This window comes from Anarrhichthys ocellatus, unplaced genomic scaffold, assembly GCF_004355925.1.
Source record: "Anarrhichthys ocellatus isolate YVR2014 unplaced genomic scaffold, GSC_Weel_1.0 scaffold15, whole genome shotgun sequence".
In the NCBI taxonomy this organism is placed as follows: Eukaryota; Metazoa; Chordata; class Actinopteri; order Perciformes; family Anarhichadidae; genus Anarrhichthys; species Anarrhichthys ocellatus.
This window is the reverse complement of record NW_022280045.1, coordinates 3,067,868-3,088,956: the sequence shown is the minus strand read 5'-3', so window position 1 is coordinate 3,088,956 and position 21,089 is coordinate 3,067,868. Positions and strand designations below refer to the sequence as shown.

At 42.2% G+C, this 21,089-nt stretch overlaps 1 protein-coding gene across 3 annotated transcripts in view; it reads right to left on the bottom strand.

Moving 5' to 3' along the window:
* The window catches only part of LOC116387421 (dipeptidyl aminopeptidase-like protein 6), a 72,086-nt gene that overhangs the window by 31,175 nt on the left and 19,822 nt on the right, over positions 1-21,089 (bottom strand). The window contains exon 1 of one of the 3 annotated variants that reach the window (XM_031854476.1): positions 3,873-20,091. The exons of the other annotated variants lie outside the window; for them this stretch is intronic. Coding sequence (XP_031710336.1) covers positions 3,873-3,929 — 57 coding nt within the window. The 5' untranslated portion in view covers positions 3,930-20,091. Of the gene's footprint in view, positions 1-3,872; positions 20,092-21,089 lie in introns of those variants that run through there. 3 annotated transcript variants of the gene reach the window in all.

Sequence of the window (21,089 nt, the reverse complement as noted above, 5' to 3'; positions counted from 1 at the left end):
GTGTGTGTGTGTGTGTGTGTGTGTGTGTGTGTGTGTGTGTGTATGTACTCCTCTATATGTGTGTACTCATCTAGTACTCATGTACTCATTTGGCTTGGAAACTTGTGGGACCTGGCTATCTCTCAAGTGTACCTGGATGTCTTTTTATATGAATTAAAACAGGAACATATTGTGCAATTAAGTGGACATATTAACATGTACAAACCTAGAAAATCTATAGAAACAAACAGGACAGACTGCAACGTACAGTACAACATACAGTAACAGCAAACTGAAGAGTGGCGCCAAAGACCAAGAGTCTACAGCCCAGCCAGTGGCTCTGTGAGGATGTACTTAGCACCAGCAGTGCTTTGTGGTAAATTATATCAGCATGCTAACATGCTCACACGATGACAATGCTAACATGCCTATAAGCAGGCTGCTAAACACATCCTCTGCTTGACATTAAAAACAGTCTCTTTTCCAGAATGGAAGGGGAACATTCAGCATCTACAGCAGAGAGCCAGCAAAAACAACTGGTTATGTGATGACGAAGCACTATGCAAAATAATTCAATTATAACACCGCTCTGTCATTTCCTACTGTGTCATGAGAACAAAATGCCAAAGCCTGTTGCACCTTTAGTGCAGCACAGCTTTCCTCCAACATTTAGCAGCAGGTGACGGTGACGGATGAAGAGTTTAAATTCAAAGAGTCTTTCTTCCAAAACAGAAGCAAGTTTGAGAAGCTTGAAGTTCCAAAATGACTGTTTTCTTGAATATTGTCTTAATTTGCAGCCCGAGAGGTGACATGTACGCACGGACGCATAATCTTTATTATTGCAATTTAATGAATGCAAGTTTGAATACATGATAGTTAACATGTAGTGAATTATTGTAAATAAAATTGGCTTCTAGTGCATTTTAGCCCTTACAGTCTGTAAATAGCAATTAATGACAATTCAGAAAAGAAACAATGGGCCTACCGTTTAATGTGCCGGTCAGACAAATAAAAAATAGACAATTGTATCGGCCAAAAGGTAATTAGACCACCGGGAATGTGCCCAGTGGATGGCCAGTCCAGCCTTATATACCAACATAGGAAACCATAAAGTGGTTTAGTGCATAAGCTAAAAAAGTAACTATGGACAGACTCAAAGGGTTGCCATAATTGAAAGCGTTTCGACTTTCTGGGCAACTCTTCCTGAAGATAATTGTTTAAAAGAATCCGCAACAAGAATAAATGTTGAAGAATAAATAAATATTTGAGCTCATGCTTCAGATATTAGAAGTAAGAATCTGCGGGAAAAGATCCATACAAATAGGAAATGTGAAAGAGACAAAAGAGACCAAACTTGGCAATATCAGTAGATACTTTCTGGGCTTCGTGGGGCTTTGCATTGGTCTTTGTAAGAATTAATAACATGTCGTACTGAGAGTGTGAAACTGGGAGGGAGATGAGAAATGCTGCATTAATGCCTGCTGAATCTATCGACGGGAAAACAAAGGCACGACCGAGGAAAATAAGGGTTTTCTCAGGGGATCTGAATTACCGCCAGCCTCTGGACAAAACTGGCACAATATATTTCAATCATCAGAAGAACTGCAGCGCACAACAACGCGACTGAAGTTGAATCACTCAAGAATGGATCAGCTGGAAGTAACCCTCACTGCCGTTTCTTTTTTCTCTCTCTTCCTTTTCAAACGTTATTTTTCCCTAAAAATGTCCATGAAAATTAAACCAATTTTTGAGTTGAAAGAAAGATAAGAGACCCATTATCCTTTCCGAATAATTACGGGCAGACCAAATGCATTTAGAAGGATGAAAGTTTCAGATGGGGAGGGAGTTGAAAAAAATTCACGAAAACATTCAAATTGAATTTAATCACAGCAGAGTCGACCCATCTCATCAATTATGTAAGAGGTCTTACACTGCATGAGTCACCTTTGATCCCGCAGTGTGGATGGGTGCGTGCGTTTTAAATGACGGCTCGTCTGCTGGAAATAGATACTGTGCAAGTGGGATGCTGCCTTGAACAAGACAATGACCTGGAGTTCAAAAGCAGCGCGTATGTTAATGGATATTAACAACAGACAGAGACAGCAACACTGTGGTGGCAATTCCGGTCCGCCTTTACAGCATCATGATCGGCAACAGCGTGAGGGGGCTGTTTGCGGGGGTGCTCAACAAAAGAGACGGACAGCGATGCCGTATCAGATAAACAATATGGAGGTGCACTTGCTGAGCCAGTAATGACTGCCATAATAAAAAGGCAGCTCAGCATTTTCAAAGGGAGAAGATAAGATAAGCTTGAATTCATTCACGTATCACTCTCAGATTCAAGATGGATAAAGAGCCCATGGTGCCCACAACACGTTGGCCAACTGCATTAAAACCTCCACTAGACAGCAGCAGCGACGTTGCAGTCCAGAGTGGCTGGAGTTCAAATCTCAGATGCGCTTCTTGGGCTCGGCGCGGTCGCTTCCTGTGTTCTGATATTCTCATCTCTCTCATTAGAGAGTAGACGCGCAGCGCAGGCTAGCATTTGCATTTGAAACTGATATTACTCGAGCAAGGTCACGGCGTCAGCGACGGCGGGGGGGTATATAGTTTTACCGAGCTCCCCGTTCAACAGGAAATTGTGTTACTTGTACAAACTGTGCACTCTGAAAAAGAAGACAATAAGTCGAGGCCGGAGCGAATAAAGATGCATCTTTCTGTTTCATTATCAAAGGTGAAATGATTGCTGCACGTGCATAATGTAACCGTGCATTGTGACATGTGCAGATGAGCATATATGTGCATTTCACTCTCTGTGAGCTGTCTTCTCCAAGTCTCACATCAGAGTTTCCTCTCAACCATCATGAGATAGATGCCCATGCTCCCTTCTTTCTGATCTAAACATGGTTGAGGATCTGCTGTGCTGCAGTCGACTGCACCACCACTTTCATAAATGTATGAACAGGACGTTGAAAAACAAAACACTTTACGCGTAAAATATTCAAAAGTTGCTGTCCGCATAGACACGAGAGAGATATCCCCACGCTGTTGAGAAGGTGCACAAGTAAACAAGAAACAGTCAAACGCTGTTGAGGTTCTTCAAATTCACTCGAAGGGAGTATCACTAAATATATCCTGCCCATGCAGCAATTGTGTATAATGGAGAGAACCTTCACCTCAACTGATGAAACGGACCTTTTTTTTTTTAAATCTCACATATTCAGGGACGAAAACATATAGGCTACCATATAGACAAATACTTAATAATCAACAGCTGTTGCAACTATAGAGTCACGGTCAAGATGTTTCGACTTCACTGCGAGCAAACATGAGTTTATCTCTGTGAAGCACCTTTCAAACTAAATTAAATGGCGGGAGCTCAGTTATGTAAACCCATGAAGTGGATTGTGCCATTGCATCACTTCGCAGTGTTGCCTATGGGGCCTCATACAAAACTCAATTTAAACTCAATTTAACACGCACCTGTCTAACGCACGTGCAAACTTTGGTGCAGAAACAAAACAAAAAAAGATTTTGTTCCTGAAACCAAACAAAAACTAAACCTTGTGTATGAGAAGACCAGGAGACGTTGTCACAAAGTACAATTACTCATGAAAACAGGACCCCGCACAGGTCAGCGTGGTGTAGATGCTACGCCTGTGTGCTGAGGTTACAAATATGAGTTCATTAAATATTTAGGAAGAAGTTTGGAAGTCGGTGCATAACACCAACCTAGCCAGAAAACAGCATACATATCGAATATTTTGGTTGTCCGATTAAAATCAGCTGTTTTCAACGCTGCTTCTACACACGCGCGCGCGCTTGTTAAGAGAGGAAAACGCCAACAGCTAATTATGTGAGAACAGAAGTGAACAGCTCGTGTGAAGTCCTACCTGGTCCTGCTGCTGAGCCGCTTTCACCGGCCCGTTCGCGTCTTTTCCAGAAGTCATGACGGCGAATAAAGAGGGGAAGGAGGGAAGAAGAAGAAGAAGAAGAGGAACGCGCGCCCGGCGTCCGCCGTTGACAGGTGCAGAATAATGAAGCGGAGAGAGAGACGCAGACCAAGAGAGAGAGAGAGAGAGAGAGAGAGAGAGAGAGAGAGAGAGAGAGACGTACCAAGTGTTCAAGGATATCAAGTGATTTGTTAGAATAATGTCAGAGACCGTGGGTGCAGACAGCGCAGGGTTCAGCTGATGTGCAGGAAACTGTGGACGGCTGCGATGTGGGAGGTTCGGCTTGCCTTTCGGAGTGGCAGTGTCATCACCCGCCGCTCCCAAAACTCCCGCCTACAGCGTGCCGCGTTTAGTCATGAATTTATTGAAGTTATGGATAGGACTGAGGCGCACATGTGCATGCATGGGCAATCAACGACGGGAGGATCAGACATCATTTTTCAACATCAAAATAAAAGAAGTAAAACATGTCAGATTGGAAACAATCATTTGTTCTTCAATATCTTCAAAAATGTGTAATTTAGAGCATCGTGAAACTATACAAAAATGGGGACAAAAAGAAGCAACAACTTCCTTCATTAGCAAAAGTTTGGAGCTCCAATAGTGCAAAAGTCTTCTCTGCAGTCTTATCTTGGTTAAATATACATATACAGTATACATTCGTGACTGACCGTGTTCTGTGCATTGCAGTTTAGGATTTGCATATATACTAATACAAATCACACTAACTCCGCTATATTCTAAGCCAATACTGCTGTATTGTCTGCCAATAAAACAAAGGGTTGCTGCTGGGCTGGCTCTTGAGAAGCAGTGCTACCGTCCTCCCACATAGAGCAGAAATAGTTTCCGTTCCCAACAAAACATTGTTTGTGCTGTAACTCTCTCACCGTGTGTCACATCTCTGTGCACACACACGATCCACATTATTGTTAGCACAGCTTGCCTGCCTTATTTGTGTTGCTCGCACACACGCACACACGCATATATGCACGCATATACACGTGCGTAGCCCTCTGGTTCTGAAGAGAGCTTTTCCTCAGAAGCCATGAGCAGCCTCTGCGGAGCTCCTGGCTTTTTGAACCAGTCATCTGTTGGAGGGAAAGGAGCTGAACGCTCTGAGATAAGACGGAGGGAAACGTGCGTCGACGGCAGAGGGGAGATTGTGTTTGGCATCAGTACAATGTCTTGGTTGTAATGGGTGGCAGTGCCTTCACTATCATCTTAAGGGGTTTGTTGTTTTCACAAGAATAAACAGAGCAATGTCTAAACTTCAGAGTAAAATCATCCATTTTTTTATCTTAAATCCCAAATGATGCTTATCATAAATGTTACAGTAAATCATGAAATATTTTTGATTGCTCCAGGAAATTCATCTGTGCAAGCTTATTCTGAGATCACACTTTTGTTCATTATGAAATAATGAACATGAAGACATGAAGTGCTGCCAGATCATTTAGTCAGATTAGGCAAAAGTATAGTACATTTTTATCAGCCCAAGTAGGGAAAACGTTAATTTCATTATGATTACATTTTGGGGGATTTTGTTCCTTTTGTTTGTGGACAGATCTCTTTAGACCAAAATCTGTGCTCTCACTGTTAGGGTATAAAGTGTACTTGGCACCATTTACAAAGTAAATGACGTGCTCAATTTGCATATTATAAGAAAAACATAATATTTCTCTTCATATTTGGGACGTACAGAGATGCCTACGGATTGCCGTGTAAGTACGGCCGCACCAATCCATTCTGCAAGGTTGATTATGTGATCTAGATTGAATACAGTTTCTTCCTCAATGTCATTAAAATAATCTATATTTTCCGCTGCCAGTTACATATATTCGGTGACTGGGGGACCCTTTCTCAGTTTATAACGGCACAATGATCTCTCTCCTCATGTCATCTCCCTCTTAGAATACTTGGATTCCCTGCGCTGAGGTATCGGAATCTGTACCAGAGAGAAAAAGTCAAATTTATGCATCATTAATTGTTATATAATAGAGTGCACGCCCATGGATAAGCACAATCACAATAATAAGTAACAATACCGCAAATAAAGATTATAGGTAAGTTAATGGGAAGCATATTATATTACCACAATAAGTCGTGATTGGCCTAATTCTATGGTGCCTCTGAGCAGGATAAAAGGGAAAAAAATGAGGAAATATAGAATAGAAAGAAATTCAAGCAATAAATGTAGAGGGAAACACATTTCTGCGGCAGGGCAATTCTGACAATGGACTTTAAAAAGGCCAGACAGCGTACCAACCCATTTGGCACTGTTGTCACTGCGCAGCTCCACACTTGGCCTCAGGGAGCTGCACGACCAGCTCAGTGCCAACAATGATTTCAGCACCACTGCTGTGGACAGCTCCACCGACACATGAGCAGAGAGTCTGGTTTCCTTTTCACCCAAATACATTCAAATGAATCTAGCTGGGGTATAAAAGCAGATGTAATTGGGTCTGTTCTGCATAGATATCCCAATAAATGAGAAAAAATTGTTTACAAATGAAATTAATTTCACAATTCAAGATTACAGTTTAATCCTCGAATGTGTGACAGTCGCTCTACTCTCCCTATTTATAAGACTTCACTCATGAGTCGCTCACTGACAGATTAAACTCAACCCGATGTCAGGGGATGCGAGCACCTGAAAATTAGCCGCACAAAAACAACAACGTTTTAAGAGAGGTGAAAGGCAGCCGGACATTTAACAAGATAAACACACCGCATTAGACAAAAACAACAAATGTGGGGAGCAGAGGGACCTGCCAAGCTCCAATAAACAAGAGACGAAACCCAAACACAATGAGGGGCACCACCACTGATCATCACAACCCATTACTCGTAGGTTCCAGGCAACAACGAAATGAAGAAAAATAAATAACACACAAGCAGGCTTAATTGGAGAAGTAAAAGATAATGCAACCATGAGGGGTCAGAGCGAGCCTTCAGAGCTTTTTTGAACCACATTTTTATCAGCTAATTGACATCATTTTCATTTGTATTCAGTTCTATCATCGAGTGGTTTATGTGCTGCCTGAGACAACATCTCGAGGCAGCCCTGTCAAATAAATCCAAAGCCCTTAAACAAGCACTTTCCACCAAGCAAGGAATGTGCAGGGCTGTTGAAGTTATTGACAGCGTCTTTTTTTTCCCCCTTTCTGTCTGGGGGACCAACAAACAATCATTTATTTATCTGTCAATAAACAATGGGATAGTCTTCCACTGCATGCTAGCTCCCCCCAGTGATCACTTGTTGTCTGACATCTTTATGTTGGTAAAGAAATGAATATTCAGCAGATTTCTCGCAGGACAATTCCTCGTTTAATCGTTTCCACTCCGAGGCTTGTGTTTATTTTATTACAAAAAAACATCGACACAAATTAGAGATTATTATGAAGACATTAACTTGTAAGTTGGTGGGGGCCGTGCAGTTACTAAAAATGCAAATCTTTTCCTGATTCATGGCAGAAAAACCTTTTCTTATGAAGGAGATTGTGGAAAGAGAATCTAAATGTGTGAATCCCTGACCAGCGCTGCCTGCAGTCGTGGCCATCGGTCAGTTCAGACTGAAGTCAAAGAGAGAAAAGGGCGAGAGAGAAATGAGGGCGCCTAACAAAGGCCGGTACAGTTTTGTTTGATAACCGATCATTATCAGCCCTAACAGCAGAGCAGAAAGCCTCACACAGCCACAGCCCCTTAAAACCAACAATGCCAGGCAGCACATCATCATCCAATATGTTTTTGTATTAATGCATCCCTGAGGCTTTTCTTTTTTTTGCCATAACGTGCAGACAGCATATCATCGTAACGGCGATGAACATAATGTAATATCATAATACCTGTGCAATCTAACGCAGTGCACCTTTGCAAACAGTATAATTTTCACATTTAGTCTAAACTGTGTGTGGTTTTTTGCTTTTGCAGTGGTGTTTCAGCAACCCACGCTTCGGGCTTTGATTTGTAATGTTCAATATCATGTGCCGACAGTCAGCATGTGAAAATGTAACCTTCTCCCTTTTAGTATTTAGTGTATTTTATACTTGGCAGAGAACATCTCTCAGCAGAGTTATTGAGGACACGGAGGGCATTTCATCTGCATTTTGTTTGGGAATTTGGATTTTTAGCAGCTACATAAAAAAAACACCAACATGGTGCGTATAGTATTATTTTGGGGTTATTGCAGTATTTTTAATTTTAACAAATTTTAGGCCATTAATGAATATAGTGTTCACTATTTCCTCACCATTGTTTCATTACTGGCAGTGTGGCTCTGAATCAGCATTAAACCATGTTGGGTTGGAATGCAAATAAAAAGGAGTGAATATAGTCCAGCAGTTTAGAGTTACAACCCTAAACATTTTAATGAAATCTAACCCGGTTTTCTGTGCCATTTATTTCTGCCATAGCCAACCAATGTCTTTATATTCAGTGATTATCTCTCTATGAGTTAGTTTTTATTGGTAATTCAGGGCTGATGATTATTTATCAGAAATTGTATTGTATAAATATGTTGTGAAAGCACCAATGGTCAACCCTTATCCTTGCAATATTGATATAGGGATATTTGGTCAAAAATTTTCTCCATGTCGCCCAGCCCTACCACCATTCCCTAATCCCTGAACATGGAGTGATTTTTTTATTGTAAAGGAGCCACAGAACAAGCAACGCACGTCCCTGCAGACAGCGTCACCTGCAATTGTCAATCAAAGTTGAAGCTACAAAATTATACGAAGGTCATTATTTCAGCAAAAAGATTGCAGGGAGTGATGGAACAAGAAGACAGCTGTTAGATGGAGAGCCACAGCTGCACATCTACAACTCCTCAGCAAGGTAACACCTGCAGCATGTGCAGCTTGAACCCAGATCCCGGTTGCAATTATGGTTGACTGACTTCTATATTAAAACATGTGTTTGTTTGGTTGCGCTATAAACAGATACACCAGTTGCACTTCAGTTGTATGCACACCATAACTGAGATGACTGTTTGCTGTATCATTAAACTGTGCTTGCTGTTTGACTTTCAAAATGTTCTGTCGGGGAAGTATGCACTCTAGAGTGTGTGTTGGGGAGACTTTTTGTGTGTGGACCACTCAAATGCAATGAAAATAAATGAAAATAGAACACTGTCATTTTAAATTGTTCTCATGCACAATGGCAATAAAATCCTATCAATCAACGATGGCTGCTGATTTAGGAACAAGCTGTTTCCACTCGGCCGTGCCGCCTGCTGTCAGCCCGGCCAACTCAATCATCAGTCACATCCCTTTCGCCCTCTGGCCCGCCGTGGTTCCCTCAGCTGTCAGATTAGCCGCAGCGCTTGCATTCACCGAGTGTAAATACTGCTATTTGCATCGCCACTCCTCGTCTGCCGAGCCGCGGCCATAAATCTCAGGTTAAGGACAGTGCCGGCTTGTGGGCCGTGCTTCAGAGTTCATCACAGATCATTGCTGTACACTTCAACGACATCAATCCGGCCCAGAGAAAACACACGCCTACATGAGTGACAAAAGGCAGAGAAGTTTTCAGACTGCAGGCAGAGGTAGTTTTTTCACTGTCTGGATGTTACAGAGGGGTGATTAACAAGTGCACAAGTTTTTAATCAGACTCATTATTGGTCTTTTACCAAGAGAGGACTTTCAGGGGGAAGCAATTAATCTACCATTGTCTTGTCTGGAAATGTTTGGACACACAGACGCACACACGCTATAAAAAATGACATTTACTTTTACATCATTCCCGAGCCTCTGAATCTCACTCCTTGACCCCCATCAATACTTAACAGTTTTTCTAGGAAGGCTGCACTGGTCATACTTGCTTGTTAAGTATTAACAACAGAACTAGTTGGTTATCGTTACGTAATGATGCTAAAGCCTGTGTTGTTGTTTTGGAATACATTCTTAAAGTAAACTACAATAACCGTCTCACGGGTGTATGCCTCTGCCAACCAGTCATGTTGTTGTTTACATCCATGTCTTTCCACAATATCACCGCATCATCATTAGCAATTCTTCTGGCCATGGCTGTCGCCGGCTCAGAGGCATAAAAATGTACAAACTTATAATTATATGGATGGAATTTCGGATGCAACCTTTTTTTTTACAATTGTCTATGCTGACTTTTCCACTAAATCCTATTTGACGTAATCGAGGGAATCACATCTTATTTCCTGTCATGATTGCTGAATAGAAAACTGTACATTCATTCAATCAGTATTTGAGCCGCATTTTAAAGAGACCCATTGCACAGTATATTCTTCATTATTCAAACAGCCTTGTATAATATCTGCACGGAAATGAGACCACAGAGGATGAAATTGGTTTATTTTATGTTGTGTCTTTTTCCAGCTTCGTTATTCACTTTACATTATGGCAGTTTCACATTGCCTCCTCTGACTGACTCAGGCTCATGACAGTCATTTTATTATGCTCTACAGTCTACTGTGTCGCTGTGTGCCCCATAAGGTGTATGTCGTACATCGCAGCCCAAAATATTCGCTCCTGTGAACCCGAAAAAAAGGAACATCCCAGTAGCTACCCACTACCTGTACTCACAAATTCTCTCCTGAGGAAAAAGATTATCTCGACTGCACAACACGCCACAGAGCAGCGATGAAACTCAAACAGAAACTAATTTTCATTTTCTGACCAAAACGACATCCTTGGGGACCAAACTGGGACTTTTCATAGAAAAAGAAAATAACTGAGGAGAAACAGTATTACAGTGTTAAGGTTGCCAGTATCGGAGGCTCATAATGTAGTTCCAGTTTGGCCTCCACAATAGGTCTCATGAGTCCATTTATAGGATGTCCAAACAAGCCTTCATTTATTATTCGTGTTACAATAGTTTGCCATGAACATATAACCTCCTCCACCTCAAGGCTGCAAAATCTCCTCACATTTATAACTTTGTGACCACAAAACCAGACACTGCACACAGTGTAGACCGCAACGTTTCCAGGATAATGCATTCTGCTCAAAAAGCTAGGAGACAGAAAAGATTTAAAAGAGTCTCAATGCTTAGATGACAACAGCTTTTTGGGGCTCGGAAGAGAGAGAGGTCCACCGAGACGTCTGAGAAAAAGGCCTGCAGCCATGACAGTAACTGTCCCTAATGTTCATCTTTAACTAACTCTTGATATACTTGAATTATCTTCTGTTTTATTAGGGTTGACCGTGTTTATATCCCTAACAAAGGATGATCCATAGAGTTTTAGAGCACTTAATGATTACGCGGCAACACCTGTCCACTGATTTCACAAATCATGCCTTGCTCGTTTTGAATTAGCCTTCAAGATCCCCTACAGAAATGTTTTGAAGACATAGAGAAATACTTTGACTTGAATCATAATTTTGTACTCCTTTTGTACGTCTATGTGAATATGCAAATATTTTCAGTTCAAAAGTTGAACTGCCAAACTCGAGATGTCTCCCACTTCCCGTGCGTCTCTCATGAGTTCATCCTATCAAAGTGTCTTTTGAAGAAAACACCCAAAGGCACCTTCACGCAACTGTGGTCAAAAAGAAATTAAGCAAGCAGATGTTGAGCACAGCTCCACTGCACGGATATGACTCAGATAATAAAACACAACAGCGAGGAAATGATGTCAACAAGGAAACGGTAAAGTTGCTCATTAAGTATGTCACATGAGCATTTATTTCTTTAGGAGACGAGCGGGGTGAGTCAGCGTGCATTTACAGCGCATTAACCCATCTGCTGATTTAGTTCTCGTAAAACAGACTTACGAGCCTCATGAACTTTATGTGTGCTCATCAATGGCTTGCAAGAGGGTCGTAAAATGAAAAGAAGAACAAAGTTTAGAGTTATGCATTTCGGCGAGTTGTTATGGAAATTTGTCGGAGACAAAGCTCAGCCACAAGGGCAATAAACAAGGAATTAGCAGCAGCGTGTGCTGTATATTCAGATCAGGGAGTTACAAATCATCAAAGAAACAAAAGTCACAGGTGTAAAATAAAAAAATAGATTTCAGTGGGCCAAAAGGACGTGATAATGAATCACAAGGAAAAGATAATTAATATATCAGTGCTGTTCTACTCTTATTAAGAATGGAGTAGTTGAGTCACAGAGGGGATTGATTAAAAGCAAATTAGTAGCATCTGAATGAATATTGCTCCATCGTTGCCCGTTCACCGTGGGTTTGAAAAGGTTTTCATCATCTCGCTACTCCGCCTCTCCAAGGACCCAAATAACAGAAGAAAAAAAAATGCAATCTAGTTTATGTTTAATTATTCTCTCTATCACTACTTCAGACCCAAATGAGAGGCGCACAAACACACACACAAACACACACACACACACACACACACACACACACAAACCTGTTTCTTTGTCTTGCGCACAAGGAGATAAAGAAATCCAAGACGCTGCCCACCCAAAACAGGCACAAAGCTATTCTAGGGATATTATTGTAATTTAAACCTTCATCGACTTTGGTTGAAAGGACGTTATCTCATTTTGCCAGGCTTTGAGATGTTCGTCTCATGAGGTTTCTGCCCCTACCTCAGTTCTATGGCGGAAAAAGAAGTTTAGTTTGTGGTGCTACAGCTTTGGATAATACAAAATGAAGGTTGTCATTTTTCAATTCAAATAAAAGCGGGAATTCCAAACAAAATTACATTCATTTCCATTGTATTGGGGTGAATGTAGGGTAGAAACCAGAGAAAGATATCTCAAAACCTGACCAAATAAAACTAAAAACTATCTTCATAGCCAGACAGCACTTATGGTGAGAAAATAATTTGAAAGGAACAACCCTTTACCTTGATCATTCAAATGTTGGAACCATTGCCACAATGGCAATGCTAAAATATTGATAATTAGCTGCAATGTTCACTACCATAACCACCTTATGTTAGCATGTTAGCATGCTGACATTTGCCAATCAGCACAAATCACAAAGTACAGCTGAGGCCGATGGTTTTGTGTTCGATGGTATGTTATAAGTTTTGCACTTATTTTCTCATAAAACGTAATATTGATATGTAGTATTGAGTATAGATTATATTTTTAAGGATCACCCAAGTCATTAAAATTCATTCTAAGCTGTACATGTGTGTACCAAACTTCAAGCTATTCCATGCAAAAGCAACATCATCAATCTCATGGCAGCACTAGAGAAAAAGTCAGTTGATTCCCAAAGTGTCCATATTAGTATTAGCAGTAGTAGTAGTTGTAGTAGCAGTATTGGTGATATAATCAGCAATATGTACTTGAGACACAGAAAACATAGACATTGTGACAGCTTGTACACCAGCAGCTCTCTGCCAGAGCTCAGCCTCTCAGGGGATTTGGATGCAGTTTTGAAATGCTCGTGTCAAACTCGTATCGTGTCAAAACTAATACATATTTCAGGCATCAAGGCAGCCACAAGGACAAAACCCCAGGATACCCAGCTAGATCAGTATCAGCTGCTAAGCTGTAGCCTGACTCTATCAAAGCCAGACAGCGTCTCATTGTTGCCTCCTGCTCCCTGTGTGTCGCTGATAGCATCAAGTGAAACATCTGTCTACCAACACCAAGATATATGTCGTAGTATCTCTAATGAGATAGTACTGCTGAGTGAATCACACATTTTAGTTTTATTAAAGTCACAGTGAAACGGCAGTGGGTGGGGTTTAGTTTTAAAAAAAAGGTGCCTTGGCTTAACGCATGTAGCGCATTTTATATGATAGACGGGTTGATTACACACCCCAAATCCCATTTGATGTCAAGATGAGTCATCAATAATACTTTCAGACTTTACAAGAAGAGTGGGGGAAATGAGTAGGAGAATAACAAGCAGGAAAAGGTTCCGGCCAGCCGGGGATCTGCGCCCATGTGGTGTGCAACCTAATGATTCGGCCTCAAGTATTCTTTGTGGGACACTGTTTGCCCTTCATTAGAGAGAGAAGACAGTATAGAGGTGACAGCACACGAGGAGAGAAAGAGACGGACATTGCTCGCAGGACTCAAATTGGGAACATTGTGTTTGCTGTCAGTTTCTTAAACCCCTTGGCAACCAGGAAGCCCTGAATTTACACAAGCAAGTAAAACAAAAAGTGCCTTCGGGCGAAATAATTCTATTTTCCATTTCAAATTTGAGGTGTATGCAGAAACTAGATCCAGTGTACTAAGGCAAAGCTTGCGACAAGTTTTTTTTAAATAAACTGTTGCATTAAGATTCAACTAAATTTGGGAGAAAAGTTTATTGTCATTAGAAACATCAACATACTGACCTCTTCCCATCGTCGATTCTTACCAAACGTTTGTGCTGTCGAGGTCCAACTTTGTCTAGTGGTGAATATTAAATATGTATCACAGTGAAAAAGCTGATAATGCACGACGGGGACTGAGGAAGCACTCTGTGCATGTACAGTGCAGCCTTTGCTTAACCACAATTAATGACTGTAGGGGAAGTGCATTAAGGTATTTCTATGCTGGATCCTGTGTGTCTGGGTTTAGTTTTTAAGTCTCACTGCAGCAGTCGAGTAAGACATTCACGAAAAAAAGTAGGGATGCAGATATGGTAAAAAGCAGTGACTGAATCAGTCACAAATCTATTTCTCCCCATAATACTTGATATTTCTAGTAGTATTTAACATAACTTTACAACACCAAGTTGCCCATCAGCGCGTCCCCTGAGAGCCTGGTGTTTAAATTTACCAGCTGATACATTTTTAGATATAATAGCTGTGATTTTGCATCAAATTCTAACAACTTACAACACGGGCTGTCATCTGAAGTTCTCATTATATCATCAGACTGTTTGAAAAATAAATATATAAAATGAACAACTCTGACACTAACTCATGCATAGAAACAGCCTGTAATTACTTTCAAAAAATGCCCATCGAGTGCTCAACAACAGACCGATTAGAAGCATAATTAGAAAGTAGAAAGCCCCTAAAATGCTCCGCATGGCAAACATTAAATAAAGGCAAACACGGGTTACACGTGTACCTGAAAAGAATTAACACACTCACCTTCCACAGTCTCTCCACCCGGGACAACTTGCGTGATTTCATTGTGACGGAGTGGCCGCATACGGAAAGGGCGAAGGAGGAGTGATGTACACACAGAGAGGGAGAAGTGAATAATGAGCTGGTCATAAACGGGGCACACCTCAGCTCTCAGTGAGAATTATTCCATAGTCAGCATCTCAGCACTAACTTCCACACATTACGTTGGAGAGAGTGCCCACGTGGGTGTGTGTGTGTGCGTGTGTGTGTGTGTGTGGCTGTGGATGTTGGCATGGACTTTCTCGAACTGAAACACTGCCCAGCTTTCTCAGGGAAAGACCGCATCATCGGGGGAAGAGACCCCCAACGAGAACTTGACACCGCCATCACGCCAGAGGACATCACGTCAGAGCTTTGAGGGAGAATCAGGCAGAGCAAGGTGTCGGACAGCCGTCCACGTCCGCACTAATCCCTGAAACACAACCCCAGAGGAGGAGAGCATAGGGGGTGGGGTGAGGGGGCGGTGCAGCCAAAGCCCTCGGCCCCTTCACAACAATCAGCACTGAACCACTTACCTGAGCCATTAGCCGCATCTTGCCGCTCAGCAGGGATCAGCATTACACACCGCACGCAGAGAGCTCTGCCACTTTATGGCACTTTTTACCCAGGGTTGTTTATACCATCTCCCATCTGCTTTTCTCCCAGGAGCAATTTACCCACAACACCAACTTTCTGGATTGATAAAAGCATTGGTCATACGGCTACGGGCTGATGCAGGCTAGAATTCCACCAACACTTAAGAGGTCAAAGGGACCGAGACTGTGAAGCTAATACCTGTACGGCGTCACCAAGTGCAAATACTACCTGTGCCCTCGAGGCTTGTGACTGTAGCATGGATTCTCTTTCTGTTGAGCTTATTTTACTTTAGAATGAATGAAAAAAAAATTTTTAATCTTGCACAATGTCTGGAACCACAACCTTCTCTAAATGATATTACAACCACGGAAGTCATTCCTAGAACTTTAAGCAGCACTAATTCATTTTTTTAACGTGAAACACAAAAGCTGCAGCTTACAGTGCCGAACCCACAGTGACACCTGACTCTGCAGTTCCCCTTCGCTCCGCAGAGTATTTTTTGCATCTTTCAACTCACCGTTTTGGATTTACAGTCCACATGCTAAATGATTGGTTTAGCCGCAGCAAAAAAGCACTAAAACCCACTGTACTCGCCCAGCACTGCGCTAAAGGACCAGATGTTTCCCTCAGGACTCGGTGCAGTACAGCTTGTTGTGCTGCCCCCAAGTGGCCAAAAATAAATTAATTAATGCAAATTTAGGACAATCTCTTTGCCCTAAAATGTGCCTGTGGAAGCTGGAAAAAAAAAGACTAAACTACATTATTTCTGCTCACAAATTAAAAAGGGAAAAAATTGGATTTCCAGATGCATATTATGACAAAAATCGAATCAACTGGTGTTCAGGTCAAGGTCTATCCGACAATAAAACATCATGGATATGAAGTTATAAGAAGTCCAGCTGACAGACAGTCAGACAGGACAGACATGTAGCATTCTCTGTGAAGCTGATGAGTCGTGTGTGCTTGTCTCAACCCATGAGCCATAATGCCTTCCTCAACACATTCAATATAGTGTCTGTGTTCCCATGATGCAACAGACAATGTGTTGAGGGAAGGAACATCAATCATTGCGGTTCGGCTTTCTCGTCTTTTTGTCGGGTACGATTTTGACAGGCTGCCAGCTCCGGAGTAGGGAATTACTCAATAGCGCTCTCACCCTTCTCTCCACCTCCGCTATACACCAAACAATCATTATCTCCCCCAATCTCTGTTCTGCTCCATGTGAGCGCCACACTGAACATCCTCACAGAAGTCAACGCTCGATTCCCCGGCTCAGGGAAAAGCAATCATTTTCCTCTTGTCTGGGTCTCATTCAAGACCCCTGACTCCTGGCTTAGAGGAACAGGAGAGAATTATTGACTGGAGACGATGATGGAGGATAAGCTGCGCAATACAGAATGTGCCCAACAGAGGGGGGAAAAAAGCTCCCCTCAATGACCTACTATATATGTGCCTGTACACAAGATGTAAGTTAGCAGATATACACGCACACACACACACACACAGACACACAACACACTCTCAATTCAGAGCTAAGATGCAGCAAACAACTCTGACGGGCCACATTAGCGTTGAACCCTCTAACAGAAGTAACAAGCTACCAACCCCACCTTCATGGCTGGAGGGACTCTCCCACGGCTCCTCGCAAAGACTAGAATGCACAGAAAGGTCCGGCGAGCATGCAACATGAAAACTGATCTCATGTGTTATTTAATAGAAGACTAAACCAAAGCCAGGAGGCAGGAGAGGGCCCGCTTAGTCAACAGTCAACGGGCCTGTGTCCCAGCAGGCATTTAGACTTTTTAAACACAGGTCACTACGTCCAGCAGGGCTGCTTTTCATTTAGGCGTTCTGGCTCCAGGGTTTGGTGCATGGAGTATACTAACACTGACATGACAAACGTCTGCTACCAATACAAGATATCACCACATCTACAAGAGTTACGAAACACAAGTGTACAGAGCTCGACCCGCCACGATCATAGCATGTATATAGAGTTGAAGAATGCTTAAAGATTTACATTTTTTTATTTCTATCATTTGTGATTGATGTAACTTGCTGCTGGCAAGCTGCGCTAATACATACGAATGAACAGGTGAGATATAAAATGTAACCTGGTGAGCTTTAGAGATGCTGGAGGGCCTTTGGACAGATGCAGGCCGGCTGTTTCTACCTTTCTGGGAGTGGCAAGATGAAAAATGTTGTTTTGATTTGAAATGTAAGCACATTTACTGCATCAGAACAGATATCTGTTGCTTCAAATGTACAAAAGCCAAAGTTACTTTGTTGCTTCCGCTGTCGTTTCTCCTCCAGGGTTTACCCCGCTGTGATACGACCCTGCGTTGACTTTGCAGCTCTGCCTTTCTTTTTGCCGTTCTGTGCGTTTGTGCACCGGTTCAATGGTGTCTTTCGCGCGTGTCTGCTTGCGGCTCACCTCCCAGGGGCGTGCCGCTGCTGTATCATGGCGTGGTCGATAAGCGAGTCCGCCCGTGTGACACAACGGATTACCGCTGCCTGGTCTCAGACCAGAGAAGGGCTGTTAGAGGGCTCGGGAGAAATGGCAGCTCCGCTCTGCTGCTCTAATTCTAGCTGACAGACATTTCCTTCACTGGCTTTAAAGTTCTGTCTTCATTATTGATGATGTACTCCGGATTATTCTCTCTTTTGATTAGAAAAAGGACCATTTGTAAACAAGAGGCGCTGCTGCTGAGAAGATGAGTCTCTGTAAAAAGGGAGCATCCAGCGCCTTGCTCAAAGACACTAAAGCAGCACACATCGCTGCCAGGGGATACATTGGCTGCTGGCAGCTGAAATGCACTCTCTGGTTCCGTCTCGCACCCTCTGCAACCGATATGATAATTTGACCTTTTCCACAATCTTGAATTAAACGTGGTAAATTAGGCCGCTGATGATTTCTCGGCCGTCTCTGCCATAAAAAGGCCTTTGTCTGTGTCTGCAGGTCAGAAATCCCTCAATTTGGCTGATGTTGCAAGGTGAACGTATAACCTTTCCAATCCATATGAGAGGTGACATTACGTTACTCTTCTTGGATCTTGTCTAGACACTGTTAGCTGTGGCAGCTGGCCGGTTTTAGTTACAACGGCTGTGTAGGAAAATATAGCAATTTGTGTTTTTGTTTGTTTGTCTTTTGTGGAAAAGTAGGATTTTAGGCTTTATTGGTGCTGGCAGCACAGCGATGACAAATACACTTGTCTGTGTGAACCAGAGCCAAAGCCTGAGCTCACCTACTGTACTGTACGTTGATGTGTACAGTGCAGTGTAGAGTTGGTGCTTTGATTGGAACACAACAGTCTCTAGTGGCAAAACAGAAACGGTGCATGGCTAAGCTGTTAAAAAATATATATTATAAATAGTTTACTGCATGTGCTTTGCATTTCAAACATCAATGAAATGACACAGTCCACGGGATAAAAACTCTCATGACAACAAATTGCAGATAAAGGAACAAACTTAATCTGCAATTCTTACCCTTTCCTTCCTCCAAAAGAGCTGCACTGCTGTTTTTTAACCACGCAGCTAATAAAGCTGATCATTGATAGAAAAACGTTGAAAACATAGCCTGAAGTTGTACAACAAACAAACAAAAACTGAGACATGGGGGCACAGGGAGAAACGAGTGAGCTGATCTCCTGAAGCAGGAGAAGATGATGTGACTGCTATCAAGAGGCATAAGATTTAATTTTTTTTAACTGCATGAATATTTAACTTTTGACCACAAAGATGACCACTATTGTTTAAATATCAGTGAAAAGCGAAGATTTCAAATGTTAATGTTAACATGTTTAGCTAGTCTGACTTGTATATTTTACATACTCTGCATGCTTTACTGTTTTGTGTTTCTGACATGTATGTTTTTAAGTGTCTAATAATGCAACATAATTAGCCCTATAGTTTAATGGCTTCGTATGTGTTGTTATGTGAGCCTCTGTGTTGCATGTCTTGTTAGTACTTGACAATGTAAGAGCGTCCTGAATGATGTTTCTACTTATATTAATATTCTCTCTTCTTTTATTGTGTCTGCATGCTTTTTAAAGGGTAAATATTGCGTAATTGCGTAAATATTTGCTTTGTAAATTTAATCTTATATTCTGTTTTTAGGTTGACTTTGTAACATCTGCCCGGGGACTACGGATGAAACATAGCCTCTTGGCTAACTCTGGCGCATTTACAGAAATGTTTCATTAATGTGCACTGTCCCTACCAAATAAAACAATAAATAAATAATGTGAAAGAAACTCAAAACAACAGGCCTGCATGGAGGCTCAATAACAGCCGATGATATGTTTGTTACTTCAGGGGATCTTCAGAGAGGAAAGTCTACCAGGAGACACTGAAGCTGAGCATCAACCATTGTGCAGGATCCTCGTCTCATCGGGGTGTAATAATGCTCCTCTGTATTCAAACACTGACTAATCTCCACTGTCAGCTTGTGTAATAACAAAGTAAATCATCAAGAGGAAGAGGCACAGCCTCCCAGCGAGGCAACAGCCTGCTGACGCACTGTTGACAGGTCCGTGGAGGTGGTGGGGGAAGGGCGGTGTGGCGGGGGGGATGATTGATGGCTTGTCAACAGAACGTTGAGGTCCTGGGGTGAGGGATGGACGACCTGTTGAGATGCCCTCTGGAAACAGAGGAGCAAAAAAAAAAAAAAAAACAGGTCGATAACAAATGAGTCTGCAACCAAGCTCCTGAAACAGGAGAGGCTGATGTTCCTAAGAGCCAAAGGCGAATTACTGTTTTCAGAATAGAGGGGGGGGAGAAACAACTGGTCACGCTCGTTACGGTGGACGTAGCATGACGCATGACACCAGCGCAGGATGCTCAGTGTGCAATGTGAGAGCTGCGTCATCTCCAGACGGCAGTCAGAGTCCCTAGCGAGCAGCAGCGAGTGTGTGTGTGTGTGTGTGTGTTCCCAGAGCCTATACAGCCTCACCCTTTCCACCCTTTCCACCTTTGCAACCATGGCAACGGCGAGCAAGTGGTCCTGCTGAGGATGCTGGCACTGTCCCGGGGGGAGGAGCTGTGCGGAGCAACAGAACGTTTGCCTCGTGCGCCCCTTTCCTACACGTTTGAATGGTCAACCTTGCGTTGAGTGCCTTTTCTTTATTTTGTGATATACATTTATTCAGTTTGACTTTAAATAGCTTTTAATATTTGGGTTTTTAATGTTTTGACTTGCGTGAGGCACTTTGTTATGTGGTTTCTGAAAAGTGCTCTAAAAATAAACTTCTATTTAAGCTCAAATGTGTTAAGTTTAAGCTCCATGATCCAGGCCAAAACCTTAAAGCTGCTATAATCAATATTTCTATATTGACAATGGATCAATTGTCAACATGTTATGTGAAGAGGTTCATGGTGATGATCCCACAGAGAATTACTGTATCGCAAACTCTGCAGTTCCCCTCAGCTTACAGAGCGTTTCAGCATCTCTCAGCTCACTGGTTCGGTTTTTGGGGCCGAAACTTTTCTGTTTTGGTTCACTCTCACCCACTGTACATTACCTGCTTAGCACTAGACAGCAGATAGACAAAATAAGTGA